Raw genomic sequence first — 16,706 nt, forward strand, 5'->3', positions numbered from 1 at the left:
TAAGCAGCCTGCTCCCATTGCCACCCCGTTTAAGTGACTTCTCGGCTAGACTGCCAACGTCTCTATGATTAGTCAAATCATACTATTTTTTTTAGTTCTGACCTTTGGCTGATGGATTTACTCTCATCAAGGACTAGTCAAACCTAGAAGCAGTTAAACTTTGCTCTTTGAATATGACATGTAACCATTTTTTTGTATTAGAAAAAGATTTTTTGTTAAAAGCATATTTTATTCTTTTAAATATTACAATTTACATAGACAACAAACATGTGATGGTTTTGAGTATTGGGACAAAAAGTAATTACTGACTGGAATTGTCTGAAGTGACTGCTGCATACTTTGCCATTTCTGCTGCCAGAGCCAAGTCCTCCTCATCATTGGACTTCCCTAAAACGGCTGCTGCTTCCATCACTTCGTTCAGAGCGAGATAACTATAAAATAAACAATACAAATTCAGCATCATACATGTATTAACGTGGAATGTCACAAGTGCGGGTATACCCCTACGTAAACAAGTTTTGTGAATCAGAAATAAAATACCAGATGTTTTATGTTTTATAGCTAATAATAAAGGAAGATATTCAGAAACCATCAATTTCACTTATAGAACTACATACTTCTTCGAACCCTTATCCATACCTGATGGTGCATAGGGCACTGCATCATATAAATGCAGTGTTATCTTAATCGTTAATACATGAAGGAAAGGTGATTAGCCCTCCGCTTCAGGTACCAGTCCAGGGTAATATTGAATAAATATTACAGTGAAAAATCACTTATATTTATTTGACCCCCCCCCTGGGAATTGAACCCGGGACTTCCAATACGGTAGCCGAATGAGCTGACCATTACACTACGGAGGCGGACTTCTAGATACTGACTTCTTATCCTGACCTGAGGCCTCAAACAGTTTCAAATTATTATTTTAAATCAAAATACGCATACAAAATTTTTGAAAAGTCAAAATACACAGAGGTTTTCTAAACCTCTGTAGAAGCGTTCAAGATTGAAATCGTTCTAGGTAAAATTTCAATATTAAGAAACTACAGACAGGAAAGGTATTTTTGAACGTTCGGTCAATGAATGCATAGTGGCAAGAAGGGTATTATTTTCTTCTGCGCTTGCATCATTTCAAAGGCAGTAAAAAAGAAGTAATTATCCAAGCGTTTTATATGAATATTACTAACCAATCTCTTTATTAAGGTCTAGTTTGTGTAGCTTTGACACTACTAATTTTTATGAGTCTGTCGAGCTTATTTATTGGGGGCAAGAGAAGTATGGAAAATATTATCTGAGACCGACACTCGGCACTATCGAGTTTAGCCTAAAAAACTGGGCCATGGACAAGAGCCAAGAAATCTGGTCCAACAGCCTAGGGATGAAACACGCAAAGGAACTGATCATGGGGTACTTGCGGAAATTCACCACAGAAGCTCTAAAGCTTAACAAGAAACAAATAAGGATCCTAACTAGTACCTTGACAGGACACTGCAGACTGAAGAAACACATGAGAAAAGTTGGACTACATGACTCCCCAGTATGCAGATTTTGTATGGAGGATAATGAAACACCAATCCACATTCTCTATAATTGTGACGCACTCGCTCGCAAACGAAATCACATCCTTGAAGGACCACTACTAGACTCTGAGAAGGTAAAGCTCTTACCACCAAGACAGGTTGTGAGCTACATGACTCATGTAGGTCTTTGAGAGTGAGCTTTGATACAGAGGGAGGTCACAATAGAGTTACAATGCGTGCATTCAGACAGTCAGTACACCGAGCCGAGCGCTCCATCCATATTTTCGGATGCTCGGTGATGCTCGCCGCGAGCGATGTTACGACGAAATGCTCCGGTCAGTCTCCACCTTAATATGGTTGCAGTGACATAAGGGATGCAAGATCCCTTGACCTCATAATAAAAAATAAAAAAAGAGAAGTATGGAAAATATTATCTGGGAGGAGACTCACCATTCTGCAGCATACGATAGCCTACCCAGTCGAACATTGTCTGCGGCCCAGTGGCGGAAGCATCCCGGGACAAGGTGGTCGGCAAGGCGCACGCGTGCCACGGCCACCGCCTCGGCCATGAGCCCCACCCTGCACAGGTATGCGCAAGCCTCCTCCACCCCCCCATTGCACAGCATCAGCACCGCGCGCCAGCACACTGACCTCCACACCAGACCGATAGCTAGGGAACGACAATCCTTCTCTTTAAAACTGTCACTTTACCTTTGGTATCAAAATCACATCACATCTTCTTCATTCTTCAAACCCTCATCCGTACCCGATGGTACATAGGGCACTGCATCATAAACGCAGTGTTATCTTGATCGTTAACACATGAAGGAAAGGTGATCAGCCCTCTGTTCCAGGTACCAGTCCAGGGTGATATTGAATAAATATTAGAGTGAAAAAATCACTTATATTTATTTGACCCTGGGAATCGAACCCGGGACCTCCAGTACAGTAGCCGAGCATGCTGACAATTACACTACGGAGGCGAACATTTATCTATCCATGCCTAAATTAACGTTTTGGCCCAAATATTGCGCCCTGTTTTCATGGTATATACAAGTTATCAATTTTTTTTTTCATTAATTGATTCGGCAGTCACTTTGTGGTAAAATCTATCCATTATTAATTTACGTTTTACTTAGTAAATACCACTATTTCTTAAAATCAATTGTGACACAATATGACAATGACTAAGGCCACCCCCTATTGTCTATGCTCCCACTGATAAGAAATAAAATATAATAAATAAGAAACACCTTCTACCCTCTCTTCAACAATCAACGTCCCAAGGACCCAACTCTAAAATTTAGAATTAGCTTAAAATAGGGTGTTTGAAAATGATGCGTAATGCATTGAAAGTTTGTGTCACAATGGATATTAAGAAATAGTGGTGTTTACTAAGTAAAACTTAAATTAAAAATAAATGATTTTTAAATGAGTTTGTGCAAAATGCATTATTTCCATGCAAAATCATGGTTTGAGAATTTTGTCTCATTTTATATTTGCGGATAGATCTGCAAAATGATACACAAATAAGAGAAAATGTAGTTTTGTAATTCTCTGCTGGGTATCTAAGCTATATCAGAGCCAAGAACGGAAAGTAACATACCATTTTTAGCATCATTATTAGTCTCCAATTGGTCAGCAAATGCAGTTGTCATCTCTTTCCAAAATCTGAAAATCAAAATATAATTTAAATAAAAGCTTGTTTATTTTAAATTTTTTTTTTTTTTATATACATATTTCAAACTACCAAAAATATTTAGAAAGGATAAATAACAAGGACAATAACTATCCATATACAATAATGCAGTGCCCTATGCACCATTGGGGTGCGGATAAGGGTTTAAAGAAGAAGAAGAATATACAAAGTGACATTTCGAAAGAAAATAATATTTTTTAATGACAAAATAAGAAAAACAGTAAGTCAAACAGGAATTTGATTGAAAGATTTTTTTCCGTCTATTATCATAGTTTTTTTTTAATAAATTATTTTTCAATCATCACAGGAACCGGGGTATTATTAAAATTAAGAATGTATATCTCCTATATGATTATGAGTTACCTGTGCGACACAGAGGGAGCGACGGATAATAATGAAGGACACAACTTCTGTCCTTCTTTAGCCTTCTCCAAAACAGTCTTAGTGTCTCCCCGCAGTAACCCAACCATCACCCAACCATCCCAATTAAGTGTTTCTTCGTGTCTTTGCTCTGAAATAAGATAAAAATATGATAAAAGAAAGGGAACAACTAATTTCATAAACAATTACGTGTTTCCCTTTAAAGGGTGATTCATTATAACCTTTTCTATCAATAGACTTTCATTGACAGATCACGCTTGAGTGGTGTTGAACTATCATGGTAATTATGTTCAGTATTATTTGACGTATCATCATGGAAAGACTTACACCACAACAACGTTTACAAACTATTCAATTTCATCATTCATCCTGTAATGAGGTGAATTTTCTTTAAAAAAAAATTTTAAAAAATATATATATATATATATATATATATATATATATATATATATATATATATATTTTTAAAAAAATAAAAAAGTAAAATATATATATATATATATATATATATATATATATATTTATATATATATATATATATATATATATATATATATATATATATATTAAAAATATATATATAATCTGGACAGTCATACCCTTTGGAATCTTTAAAAAATTTCAAGTACATACGATACATACATACTTACATGAACATGCTTAAAATAATTGGTTTAAGTTTAAGTTATTTGGCGTAGAAAATTCTTTTACCAACTAATTAACTAACCATCACGCCGCTTTCCGCAGGGGTAGGCAGAGAGATTAGAACACCACACCACTGTCTTTGCAAAAATTCTTCGCTTCTTCCACATTCATGCATCTTCTCATACACACCCGCCGATTATTCCGAGTCTTTTACTATCAAAGTCTTTTAAAAAGACTTTCCGAGTCTTTTAAAATGTTTTACTTACGTTCTAAATCCAGCAACTCCATTACTTTATCGTAGGTTCCATAGATTCTCAGGAAATCATAGCCCCCCGTGTAGTCGGGGGTAGTAGTGTTCTCGGGGCTCTTGATGGCCTGGAACAGCCTCTTGCACCCCTCCAGCGGGCCGGCCCCCGTGAGGCGCTTGCGGTACTGCTTGCACAGCAGTAGCAGCGGCGACTGTGCCCGAGATTCCTTCTTCTTCAGCTTCTTGTGCACGACGGCCATCTGCTCCGCCGAGAAGCCCCGCATATCTTCCGGCACCTGCTCTTCGCCGCTGACTCTGCTCTCTATAGACGGGCTCTCCACATGCTCATTTTCTACTTCTTTCACATCGCTGTCTTCTAAAAATGCTAATTTCATCTTTTTTTTCTCTGAAAAAAGAAAATAAATGTTTGCATTAAAAACTTTAGTAAACACAAAGGGGGGGAAGGGGTAAATGACATTCTCAGGTGATAAACTAGGTTTTATTATTTAAATGAGAAGTCAGAATATTGTGAGAAGAATGATTTAAATATTCAATTATTTATTTCTTTGCACATATGAATCGAATATTATTTTGCATAAAGTAAAAATTCATTATTTGTGAGACATTTATTGATTCGAGACTACCAATAGCAATAAATCTGGCAGAATCACAATACTGGATATGCTGATTACAGCAGACAGTGGTTGTAAGAGTTGGAGTCTTACGTCTGTTTTTCTTGATGGAGTGTTCCTGCGGCGGGTGATTGGCGATGTTCCAGACTCTTAGGGAGTTGTCCTCGGATCCGGAGATGACGACCAGCGGGTTCACGGGACACCAGATACAGCAGAGCACCGGGTCGTTGTGTCCCACCAGGGTGTGGAGTAGACGCTTTTCCACCACGTCTACTATCTGCGGATACCGACAACTTTACTAACATGTGCAGGACTTGCAGGAAACTTGACCGATAATTCAATTCATCCCCTCCTGTCTTCTCCCATGAAAGATAGTGGACCTATGTTGATTAGCACATATGTTTTAATTGTTTGTATGTCTTTTTTATTGCACTTAAACACTGAATTTAACCATATATCAAGATATAGAGTAAAACCCTTATGTTTTATATTTTTTTTAAAACATGTTAAACTGTCCTTCACCTAATAATAATAATAAGTGATCATTCAAGTCGGTGAAGTCCTGTAAATCAGTGGTCCCCAAACTTTTTAACGCTGCAGACCGGTTAATGTTTGATAATTTTACCGCGGCCCACTGAGGGAGGAGTGTTTTTTTTTTTTTTTTTTTTTTATTCATTTAATATATTTACATTTTTATTTATAACATAATAACATTTGAATCATTTATACATATGTAGAACTTTTATATTTCGATTCGCTGTGCCTCTCCATAAAAGAGTCTGTGCTCTTGTGCTTGGAAAGGGACTTACACTCGTGGTTTAATGTTATATAATAAAAGATATAATAGTTTTTTTAATATATTTTTTTAAAGATTTAAATGTATAGAGCTTTAATTTTTTTCTTGAGGATTTTTATATCATCTATTTTTTTTATTTCTTTAGGGAGTTTATTGAAATGTTTGATTGCCAAATATTTGAAGTTTTGCTGAAATTGCTTGGTGTTGCATTTTGGAATAGAAAAATCGTTTGAGAATCTCGATGATAAATTCTTTGTTAAATTTAAATAGTTGTCACCCTTTAGTATTTGAAAAACTGCGGTTTTTTTATAAATGGATTCTATATTTGGGACTTGAAATTTTTTAAATAATAATTTTGTTGGAAATATGTTTTTTTTTTTCAAGATGACTTTAATTATGGTTTTCTGTACTATTTTCACTGAGTTCAGTATGTTGTTGTATGAGCCTCCCCATGCAATAATGCCATACTGTAGTAGTGAGTGAACGATAGCATAGTAAACTCTTTTTAGGTTGTCGATGGTTAGTATGTTTCGGATTCTAATGAATATATATATGCATTTTCTTATTCGTTTTACTAGTTCATTAATGTGACTATGGTAATTGGTTGATTGTTTCATTTTAATAATTTCAATCTAATTGTATTTAAACATGTGTTCAAAATAAAATACAGTTATACCAAAAAATTTATATATGTCACTACATCTAATCACTATTTGAACTCACTAGTAACTAACTAATGAATGGGAACCTGAGCTTGTATGTTTGCAATGAGATGGTCTCATCTGAATGACACCTGAAGTGTGTTACTTATGTATAGTTTATTACGTTGTTATGTTTTGATCACTGCATATTTTGTAGATTTTTTTTTATTGAGTATGTTCGATTTTTATATCTGAACTTTGTTAACTTAGTAACTTAATTTAATTTTTAAGCAGGGCCTTGGGCGGCCCAGTATCATTTGATCCACGGACCCCTGCTGTAAATGACCAGACTTCCATATTCTCTTTGTATAAAAAGACATTGTCACTATGAGACATCTATAATAATTTTACGCCAGCTTATTGTTTTTGCTTTGTTTAAAATCAAAAGGTTTTTTATGCATAATTAAGCTGTTCTGGCTAAAATGTCTTAATTTGTGATAATACAACTTAAGTATACATTTCATCAATAAAGAGATAAAATAGGAAACAACATACTTGAATGGTGGAGTCATGTGACACGGATAATAGCCTTCCATTATGGTGGGGACTCCAACACAACTTGTTCACGCGGAGTTGGTGGTGAGAAAACTCCTCATATAATTCTAATTTTACAACATCTGAAAACAAAATCTAGTGTTTAAAATATGATCTGTAATTAAAAGATGTGAAAAATTATTTGGAAACATTTGAAGAACAAAAACCTCTTCTTTAAAATTTATGTAATACTTTTGTCTAGAAGTTCAAGTAATTTATGCCTGTACTGCATATTGTACATTTTGGCTGCCTCTGTAGTGTAATGGTCAGCACGCTCGGCTACCGTTCTGGAGATTCCGGGTTCGATTCCCAGGAAAGATCAAATAAATATAAGTGATTTTTTCACTCTTAATATTTATTCAATATGTATTACCCTGGACTGGTACCTGAATCTGAGGGCTGATCACCTTTCCTTCATGTGTTAACGATTAAGATAACAATGATTTTATATGATGCAGTGCCCTATGCACTATTGGGGTGCGGATAAGGGGTTGAAGACATATCGTACCCTCCAAAGTAGTACACTATGTAGGTACATATCCCTACATAGTGTACCTACTTCTACCCTACATAGTGTACCCTCCCTAAGTCCACACCGGACAATAGGTGTTGAATGTCTGTTTTCTAGAAAACTTATCCTATGATGGATTTTACTAACCATCATCCCTAGTAACCTTCATGACGACTACAATTGGCGTCGCTGCAGAGATGGCTACAAAATCAGAATAAGGAGAGAGGCCATCTTCAGAGGAAACTGCCAGCGGATGCCACGCTACGCACTGAATACTCTTTCTGAAAGAAAAAATTGAGAGCCTTAACAAAAATAATCCGTAATTTTACTACTGAGAATCAAAACTACAATTTTAAGAATTTAATGTTATATCAGTATTATGTACCTATGTGGGAACGTAGAGGTGATCATGTCGTATGGGTACTCTGGTTTCAGTAGCCCTACTTCTCCCTCTATGGAACCGACGGTCAAATAATCTTCACTCCACACCGCGCAAGAGACGTCCCACTTCTTACCGCCAGATGACACCAGCATCTTCTCCGGATCTAAAATAACAAACATTCGCTGCTTTTGGTGGAAGAACTCGCTCACCAACAATCTCACTATGTATAAATGCATAAATGCAATTTGGAAGTAATAGTTATTTATTAAAAATATATGAATTTATATTATTAAAGTGATTTTTCTATACGAATTGTGATATCAGATGCATATCCACACAGATTGGTTATAAAATAAGCGTGTTTTATTAACTGTGCAATTTTGTACTTAGCTAAGGTGTAATATAATAAGTACCTACCTATTTTAATTTGAATTTAGATTTTTTATACTCGCATGCCTTTGAATGCACCAAGAGTGAAGAATTTACTTTATGAACACAAATACATATGCTATTACAATATTTTTCAAGTCCCAATGGCAGACCCACGCCTTGGTAATATAAAATGTCAAAAATAAGATGTTAAATATTATTTGAAATAAAACTTAGACACATTAGACAATGCTGTTTAATGATGACAAAGTTGTTCATATTTATGTGCTTACTTTTTTTCACCTGGGATCGCAATCCAGAACACACTTTATATAGGTGATATTTTGCGCTAATTATTACACTAATCACTACTTCATCACAATTCATGTATATACACATATGTATTAAGAAATTTAATGCCTTAAATACCGCTAAAAAGGTTAATAAGTCATACCCACGGTGTGTCTGAAAAGAATTAAGTTTCATTTTCCCGTTGTACATTACTTATTCTGCCAATGGATAAGAATGCCAAAATGTTGAGTGACAAAATGATGCAGTTAACCCCCTCTCGGTGATATGTATTTATTACAACTCGACTTTTAAAATGAGAATATCAATATAAAATATAATAGATATGGGCTCAGAATTTTTTATATTCCTCCGTAACATAAGTACGTATTACATGAAAGTATTATAATATAAAGTTATTCATTTGCAGCGACGGAAATAAATAATTTGTGAAAAATCGGGTATTAAATCACCAATACACAAACGTTTCTCAGTGTGTTTCTGAAATTTTCTGAGATTTTCGTTTCTGAGATCACTACGCTAGCTATTGCGGCTACTTGCAATGTATTTTTTTCTCATTTTCAGATACTAACGAGATCGGCTGAAAATTGTTACTTTCCAACTTCAGCTTTGGTCAATAAAAGCAAATTTAAGAATATTCACATTTTTCCCGTTTTTAAACCACATTTTCATATGCTGTACAAAATACATATCACAGTTGCACGCGGAAGTTTTTTAACACTGAAAGGGAAAGGTTAATAACCTCTGTTAATGTGATTGGTGTTGTAGACAACCAGATCTCCTCCCCCGTTGGCAAATAAAACGTTCCTCGGCCCCCAGCAGATGGAAAATGCTCCGAGGGGCAGGCCGGGCGGCAGCACTTTGGCCGGGTTCATGGAGCTCGCGTCCAACAGCCCGACCTGCGGAGCAAGATGAACACAGTTAGTGTAATGAAACAGACACGAAAGATAGAAGGACGCCGAGGACCTGGCAGAAAACAACATCATGGCTTCGCAACATTCACAACTGGACCGGGATAAGAGGAGTGGAAGAGTTGTTCCGGATGGCGTAGGACCGCGAAGCCTTTGCCATAGTGATTGCCGAAGTTGTGGGGACCTAACAATTGCTTTATTGTGTTTAATAAAAGCATGGTGGCAATCTTCTATTCAAGTATGTAGTCGAGTCTAGATTATGTAGTCGAGTCTAGATTATGCGCGAATGAGGTCACAGAAGGATAAGTTGATTATTAGCTGTTTGTGTCCACTGTAAATACACATATCAGCCAAAAAGAGCGGGACCACTTTACCAATAAATAGTCATAAGAAGCGACTCACCCTCCCCTCGGAATTGGCAAAGGCGAGGCAGTTCTCACGGGTGGGGTGCCACGCTACGGCTTGCACCTTTCCCTGCACCCCGTTCCAGTAGTGTCGCATGCCCGACTCCCCGCCCTCCGCGCCCTCCCCGCCTTCCCCGCGCTCCCACACGCGCACCATGCCGTCCCCGGCACCTATAGCCAACCTAAGCCCAAACACCGATTAACAAAAATATCTCATAGACAAAACATGGATCGTTTATGGTACCTATTCATCTCACTTATGAATAGGTACCATAAACGATCAAATAATTTGTTTAATTCTTTGAGAAATTTAAATCCGTATTCAATGTAGTTTCAAATAAATGGTTCATTAACTACATATTTTAGGAAACCACAAAATTATTTAAACACTGTTATTGTGCAGAATGTAAAAATGCTTTGTTAGAAATTGATACACACTCATCTGGTACTCTCAAAACCTACAAATTGGAATCTGATAGATATTTTCTAATTATTTTATTTCACTCATTCCCTTCCCAAACTGCTTACGAAGGGAACAGTGAAAGGACATTCCATTTTAAAATATAGAATGAAAGTACTCTTGATGATGTGGGATGGAGTGGATTAAAAATAACAAGATTCATTAAATATTCAGTAATCCAGACATTTTTATTGTCGAATACATCATTTAAAACACTTTACTTTTTGAAAAAAAATCCTATTAAAACTCTATATTTTCTGGGAAGAAAAAAGGCAACGAATCTATTTTATTAAGATCATAATTTCCTCAAACTTTTTAGTGTCACAAATTTAAAAAAAAACTTTATGACCATGCAATTACAAACGTATTTTACCGTTTACTTAAGTATTCCCTTACTAAGATGACAATTACGTTTTTCTGCTTGCAATTATTCAGACTGCAGCAAAAAGAAAGGATGAAATTCTTAGAGGGACTTACGAAAAGTTATATGTATATGTACTGATATAAAAATATATGTACTCTATACTCCGGAGTACAGTAGAAGATAAATAAATTAGTAAAAGGTACTTCAAGATGAGCAAATAAAATAAATAAAAACACACGCTACACATATTCATTATTAGCTTGTTAATTTCACATATTTAATAAATACCTGGATGGATCTATTGACGACACAGTAATATCATAGATAAAACCGCCAAAAGTTGTAATGTTGGCTATGACTTTATTATCATCTATGGAATATCCCACCAGCAGTCGGTCTTGGGCAACACTCCATATGGTAGGGGTAGAGACAGGTACTCTCCAGTTATCATTACTACTGCAACTTGTATTGGCGACAATAGTGTACAATCCTCGTTGATGCACTTCATGTATAATAGAAAACCCAAAAGTCTTTGATCTCCTACAAATGAAATTCAATTGTCTTATTTAAATCACAGAATTAATGATCAAATGTAGAGATATTGGTCAGGCAATTGGAATTTATGGAAAAATCAGTAAATCTCATTCAAACACCCAATGGCTATTCCGTGTGTATCAAGATATGCGACAGTCGCTTCATGCCTATAAGGTGATATACTAAGTATTTTAAACATTCCAAAAGGATCTCTATATAAAATCTGTATTGTAATAATTTTGTCAATTTTATCACATTTACCATACAATTATATTAATCATATTGCATTTGAATAGTTATATTATCACATTTAGTTTTGGTCCTTATCTATTATATACCTACCAGTAAGTACGTTTAGCCGTTGTGGGTCAATATTAAAATTCGGGTATAAACTAATTTTACAAAACCAATTAACATCAAAAGGGTCATTCATAAGAAGCAACACCTTTCAGTAAAATAATGAAATGGGGCCAAGAAAGTGTCATTTGATAGTAAGTAACAAAGATAGACTTACGAGTAACACTGGAAATTAGTTCGCATTAATTGGGCCGCCTTTGATGAAGTAAGGAGCAGTTTTGGGGTTGGCCAGAAGATGACGCCCCACGGATGTCCCATCTTCTTTACCTTCTCATCCTTCCCCTTGTCCGGCGCCATGATGTGTCCAGAGGAGACGAGACCCCCTCCCCAACGCCATATAGTCACTTTACTGCAAATGTACAACAAAAACATGTATTCAATACTAGGATAGTGATAAAACAAGGTAATAATTTAATTTATTATCAGTCAAAACCACTGCCCACATTGTCTGTAACAGATAATAAAAAATATAGTATAATAAATACACACTAATTAGGGTGAACAATATAATTACCCTTTTTTGCAACAGGTGGCAAAAAAAATGGTTCCATCCTTCCCCTCTCCTTCAACTAAATTGGAGCATTCTTCAGTTTTATCGGGGCTATCAACGGGAACATCCAATTCTAGCTTTTTCACATTACTGGAAAGCTCAGATACCTCATTCTCCGATGAATTCTCATCACTTTTACCGACCATTTCTTTCAACTTGGCACACTCTTTCAGGAAGTCCGAAGATAGTTTAACTCTAGGTTTCTCAATTTCTCCTTCGTTATCGGAATGACTGGGAACATATTTAGAATGACCAAATTCATACATGGGGGGTTCCTTATAAATGTCGAATATGTCAGACTCGTCCGCTGGATTTACGGTACTTTCATTTTTCAAACTGCTATCTAAGAAGTCATCATCCGTGTTCGCATCATCAGTGGATCTATTCAAGACTTTTTCTGATTCTTTATCACTTTCTTTTTTGACCCCACAATCATCTTTACTATCCTGAGCCCCCTTTGGCGAAATCTGTTTTTTCCTTCGCATGAAATCTTGTAATCTTTTGCATTCTTCTAGGAAATCTGGACTCTGCACCTCTTTCGATCCGTCGCTGCTCGTTTGACGATCGAGGAATTTAGATTTCACACAATCCTCTTCATTATCTGACTTTCCAGGTACATATTTAGAGTGACCAAATTCATCGAATGAATTTTCCTTATAAATGTCAAATATATCGGAATCATCCGCTGGATTTGTTTCGCCCGTTTCATTCAAGGTTTCATTGACACATTCAGCTACAGAGTCATTGGCAACTGTAATAGATTTGTCAGCTAAGATACTGCTATTAAATGGCGTCTTTATTGGCATTTTCTTGGATTGCATTATATTTTGCATTTTTTTACACACTTCGAGAAACTCTTCATTATGTGAAGTATCTGTAATTTCTTGAGAGGAATCAAGCTTCACCGCCCCCATTGCGGCTGTGAGACTTGTATCAGGTTCTTTTGGATTATTCTCAAACTTTTCGGATCTAATATTTTTTCGCCGTAGCATGGAAGGGGTGTATTTTGTTTTTTCAATATCTTTCTCGGAATCCGAGCGAGGATGATAGCCGAATTCTTTATAGGAACATTCCTTATACACATCAAATATATCCGACTCGTCCGCTTCTTCACCGGAAGATTGCTCGTAAAGTCCGTATTCGGTGTTAAGGACAGCTTTATCATCATCCGGAAGGTCAACTGTCTGTCCATTTTTCAACGTCACTTCTGTTTTCTTGGTAGGAACTTTGCGAACCTTCAGAGATTTTTTCTTGGGATTTTTTAAAGCGAGTAAATTCTCTAAAGGTTCACAATGAGTCGAAGGACACCAACAAATTGAGGTCACTTCAGTTTCGTGACCGTGCACTTTGAATGCAATTTTGAATGTTTCTGAAATTTCAAAGGAGATTTGTAATTGGGTATGTAAAAAACCATTATAGAAATTCAAATGAAAATATGAAAAATACACATTTTTACAAACCATTGTATTCAAGAACAAGCACAACTCCTTGTTTAGTTCCGATGGCTATAGTATTGGGCCTGTGCGGGCAGACTGAAAGGCAAATAGGCTTGAAAGACCGTGTCAGTTTGTTTTCAACCTTCACACTATTCTGTTTAATATTCCACAACACTAAAACGCCCAGACTTCCTATTGAGACCACATACTTCTTATCCAGAAATGCGACGCCCATAAGTGTCTGAAGAAAAAAATATTTACAGGTTAAAAATATTTTGGTTTAAAATATTACAGGTTACATAGATACAACAGATTTATTTACATTTTTTTTTTTTTAATAAAAAGAAAAGTTGCATTCTTATGACATACATAAATAATTCAATTCTATACTATTTTCAGATAAGTCCAATGTTTAAGGGTTAAGTGGTTAGCATTTAAGAATAGGAATCAAGTTATGGCAGAGTGAGGTCGAGTCTAGAAACTCTGACTAATCACGGGACTGTAACTTAACTCAATTTTGAATATAGTTTTTTTAATTCACAAAACTCATTCATTACAAAATATTACATTATTCTAACTACTTAATAAGCTGGATTATAGCAGTAACTAAATTTATAAGAGTCGGAGAATGTTTTTCATATGTAAGCATATGTATAATAAGTACTAAGAAGTCCTATATAATAAAATTTTATAAAAAGCAAAAGTCTATTCTAAAGATCATTAGGTTTTTCAATAAGATGTATTATATTGGTATTTACAATTTTCAAATACGATAAATACCTCCTTAGATTCAAAGTGAATATTATGGCCTATAGCAAATGAGAGTGTTTCCGCACTCCACAACTTCACGATTCCATCATCAGCTCCGGAAACAAATAAACGAGAGTTTATCCAATCGGGGCACAGGGCTATGCATGTTACCCTAAAATAAACAGAAGAAAATCAGAAATACATATATTGTAGTCGTACAGGAGAAAGTGACCAACTAACAAAATGTAAAATGTTCAGGGAGCCATTTAACCATTTTTACACTTTTGTCATCAATGCAGTTAGTCATTTTTAACAAGTCAATATATTATACTTCCAAGTTTAAAATCCCTTTGGGATTTTTTCTAGGTCAACATTAAGCTAGTTAGATGTCAAATAGTCAATAATCACGTTTTTGGAAAAAATGCACTTGGTCATTTTCTCCTGTATGAGGACGATATAAATAAATATTATATTTGCTTTCCCCATGTCACATTTCAAAGGTAGTACATATATTGTTATCGTTTCAGTAGGAATTCATCCGCCCTATCAACAATGAAATTTAACTTTTTTATTTGCTTTATACATACCTACTCTACTTTATACATACCTACTTTACTTTAACTTTTGATTTTTAAATAACTTTTTATTTAGACTGACTAAGGCAGTGGTTTTTAAATTTGTTTTATCTATCGGCCACTTTGAAAATCAATTGTATTTCAGCGCCTTCCAATTTTTTTTACTTTACCACATCTTTAATTGTAGTGAATTTAAAAATATTAAGATGAAATTACAATTCAGCCATAGCCCCCCTAAACCACTTCAACACCCCCCATTTGTTTCTGGGCCCCTTACCGCTCCCTCTAGGCCACCAGTGCCCAAAGGGGCATTATCGCCTACTTCAAAAAAGACTGGGCTAAGGGATTATCACCCTTTGGTCAAAAAATATAAATTTTGTCCCACTTATCTTCGTTACCTTTGAATCTACTAAAAGTTTCGCACACTCATCTATTTTTGTTTAAAATTTATAAAACTGAATTTTTTGCAATTCCAGTGGAAAAAAAACATAGTAAGATGTATCCATATGGCGGTGTAAAAGTTTTTTATTTCTTAATGGCAACATATTTTCAAACAGTGAATTCAAAACACCGCTAAATATTGTGATTGTGTACAATTAAAAAATATATATATATTATTTATTTAATATGGTTACAAAAGTTTTTTTTATAATTGTAATTCATTTTCTAGATATTTCTAGTTTTACAATCTTAAAATAATAACGCAGTTCTCTCTTATAAAGAGACTAAGCTCTTATGCTTGAAGAGGGACTTTTTATTGTTTGTGTTTGTTGATAATAAAATTTATCTAAAAGCTGCATACCTGAGGACAATATGCTAGCACATACCTGTATTTGTGTGCAATATTAATGATCTTTATGTTGAATGGTTTCCTTGTTGATTCCGCTATTGCAGGCGTAAGGATGGTGATATGATTGGAACAGGAACCATAAACGATGCATCCATCAGCCCCCACACAAAGTACACTGGTTAAATACCAGTTAGGAGATGGAGGAAACACTGTCTCAAACATATTGTCTAAAACAAACAAAAATATAAGTATAAGAATTATTTAGTAGATATCTAATTGAATTATCTAGAGATAAACGTTGAACAAGAAACGAAGAGTGGGTATAAAGAGACAAAAACTCATAGAGATACAATGACATCGAAAAAAAATATCCTCAGTATTTTTCCTATTTAATCCACGATATATAAGTTCATCATCTAACAATGATAATATCGGCAGTATGATATAATAAAATACCAAAGATAGTATCGTTGTAATATATTAAATCAAGAATACTGCACAAAATTAAATGTTAATACAATATTACAAAATCGATTCTGCGTCAACGCACTTGGCAAAAATGATTTGCCCTGTAAAATTGTTAGTATTAAATAAAATAACAGATAAATCGTAACATTCAGCGTATGAATATGCAATCGAAAGTAAAATATTGCAATAAATACACAGATATGATTATAATACCTGAGGACCCCAAAGGACAAATAAACGTGATCTTGCGAAAAAAAAACACCGGTAAACGGAGCGGCAAAATCTGTCAAATTTCAAAACAACTTCTTCTTTTTATTTCTTATTTAGGCTATTAACGTCGTGTATAATGCACATAGTACTTAATCAGCGATATCGAGTGTT

General features: G+C 35.1%; 1 protein-coding gene across 2 annotated transcripts; it reads right to left on the minus strand.

Moving 5' to 3' along the window:
- Window positions 1–71: 71 nt before the first annotated feature.
- Window positions 72–16,620, minus strand: LOC148310649 (gem-associated protein 5-like). 2 transcript variants are annotated; one of them, XM_088258059.1, is made up of 18 exons: window positions 16,539–16,620; window positions 15,895–16,084; window positions 14,523–14,664; window positions 13,767–13,983; window positions 12,271–13,675; window positions 11,914–12,105; window positions 11,154–11,405; window positions 10,040–10,223; window positions 9,469–9,625; window positions 8,052–8,211; window positions 7,814–7,947; window positions 7,117–7,238; window positions 5,218–5,401; window positions 4,512–4,898; window positions 3,583–3,730; window positions 3,127–3,191; window positions 1,971–2,190; window positions 72–431 (listed from the first exon to the last, which is right to left on the minus strand). In XM_088258059.1, the coding sequence occupies exons 2-18, from the start codon at window positions 16,077–16,079 to the stop codon at window positions 302–304; spliced, it is 4,284 nt and encodes a 1,427-aa protein (XP_088114185.1). In that variant the 5' UTR covers window positions 16,080–16,084; window positions 16,539–16,620; the 3' UTR covers window positions 72–301. The 2 variants fall into 2 exon arrangements, with proteins under 2 accessions (XP_088114185.1, XP_088114186.1); XM_088258060.1 differs by lacking the exon at window positions 16,539–16,620 and adding an exon at window positions 16,376–16,391.
- Window positions 16,621–16,706: the final 86 nt, after the last annotated feature.

Source organism: Brachycentrus maculatus, unplaced genomic scaffold, assembly GCF_059751285.1.
Source record: "Brachycentrus maculatus isolate JH-2025_06_01 unplaced genomic scaffold, ASM5975128v1 h1tg000090l, whole genome shotgun sequence".
In the NCBI taxonomy this organism is placed as follows: domain Eukaryota; kingdom Metazoa; phylum Arthropoda; class Insecta; order Trichoptera; family Brachycentridae; genus Brachycentrus; species Brachycentrus maculatus.

Bases quoted from the DNA above. Each gene is read 5' to 3' on its own strand.
- LOC148310649 (XM_088258059.1), bottom strand. From the start codon at position 16,079: ATGTTTGAGACAGTGTTTCCTCCATCTCCTAACTGGTATTTAACCAGT. The intron at 7,948-8,051 runs GTACATAATACT...TTTTTCTTTCAG, and splicing joins ACCTCTACGTTCCCACATAG to AAAGAGTATTCAGTGCGTAG. The intron at 2,191-3,126 runs GTATGTTACTTT...GTCGTTCCCTAG, and splicing joins TAATAATGATGCTAAAAATG to CTATCGGTCTGGTGTGGAGG.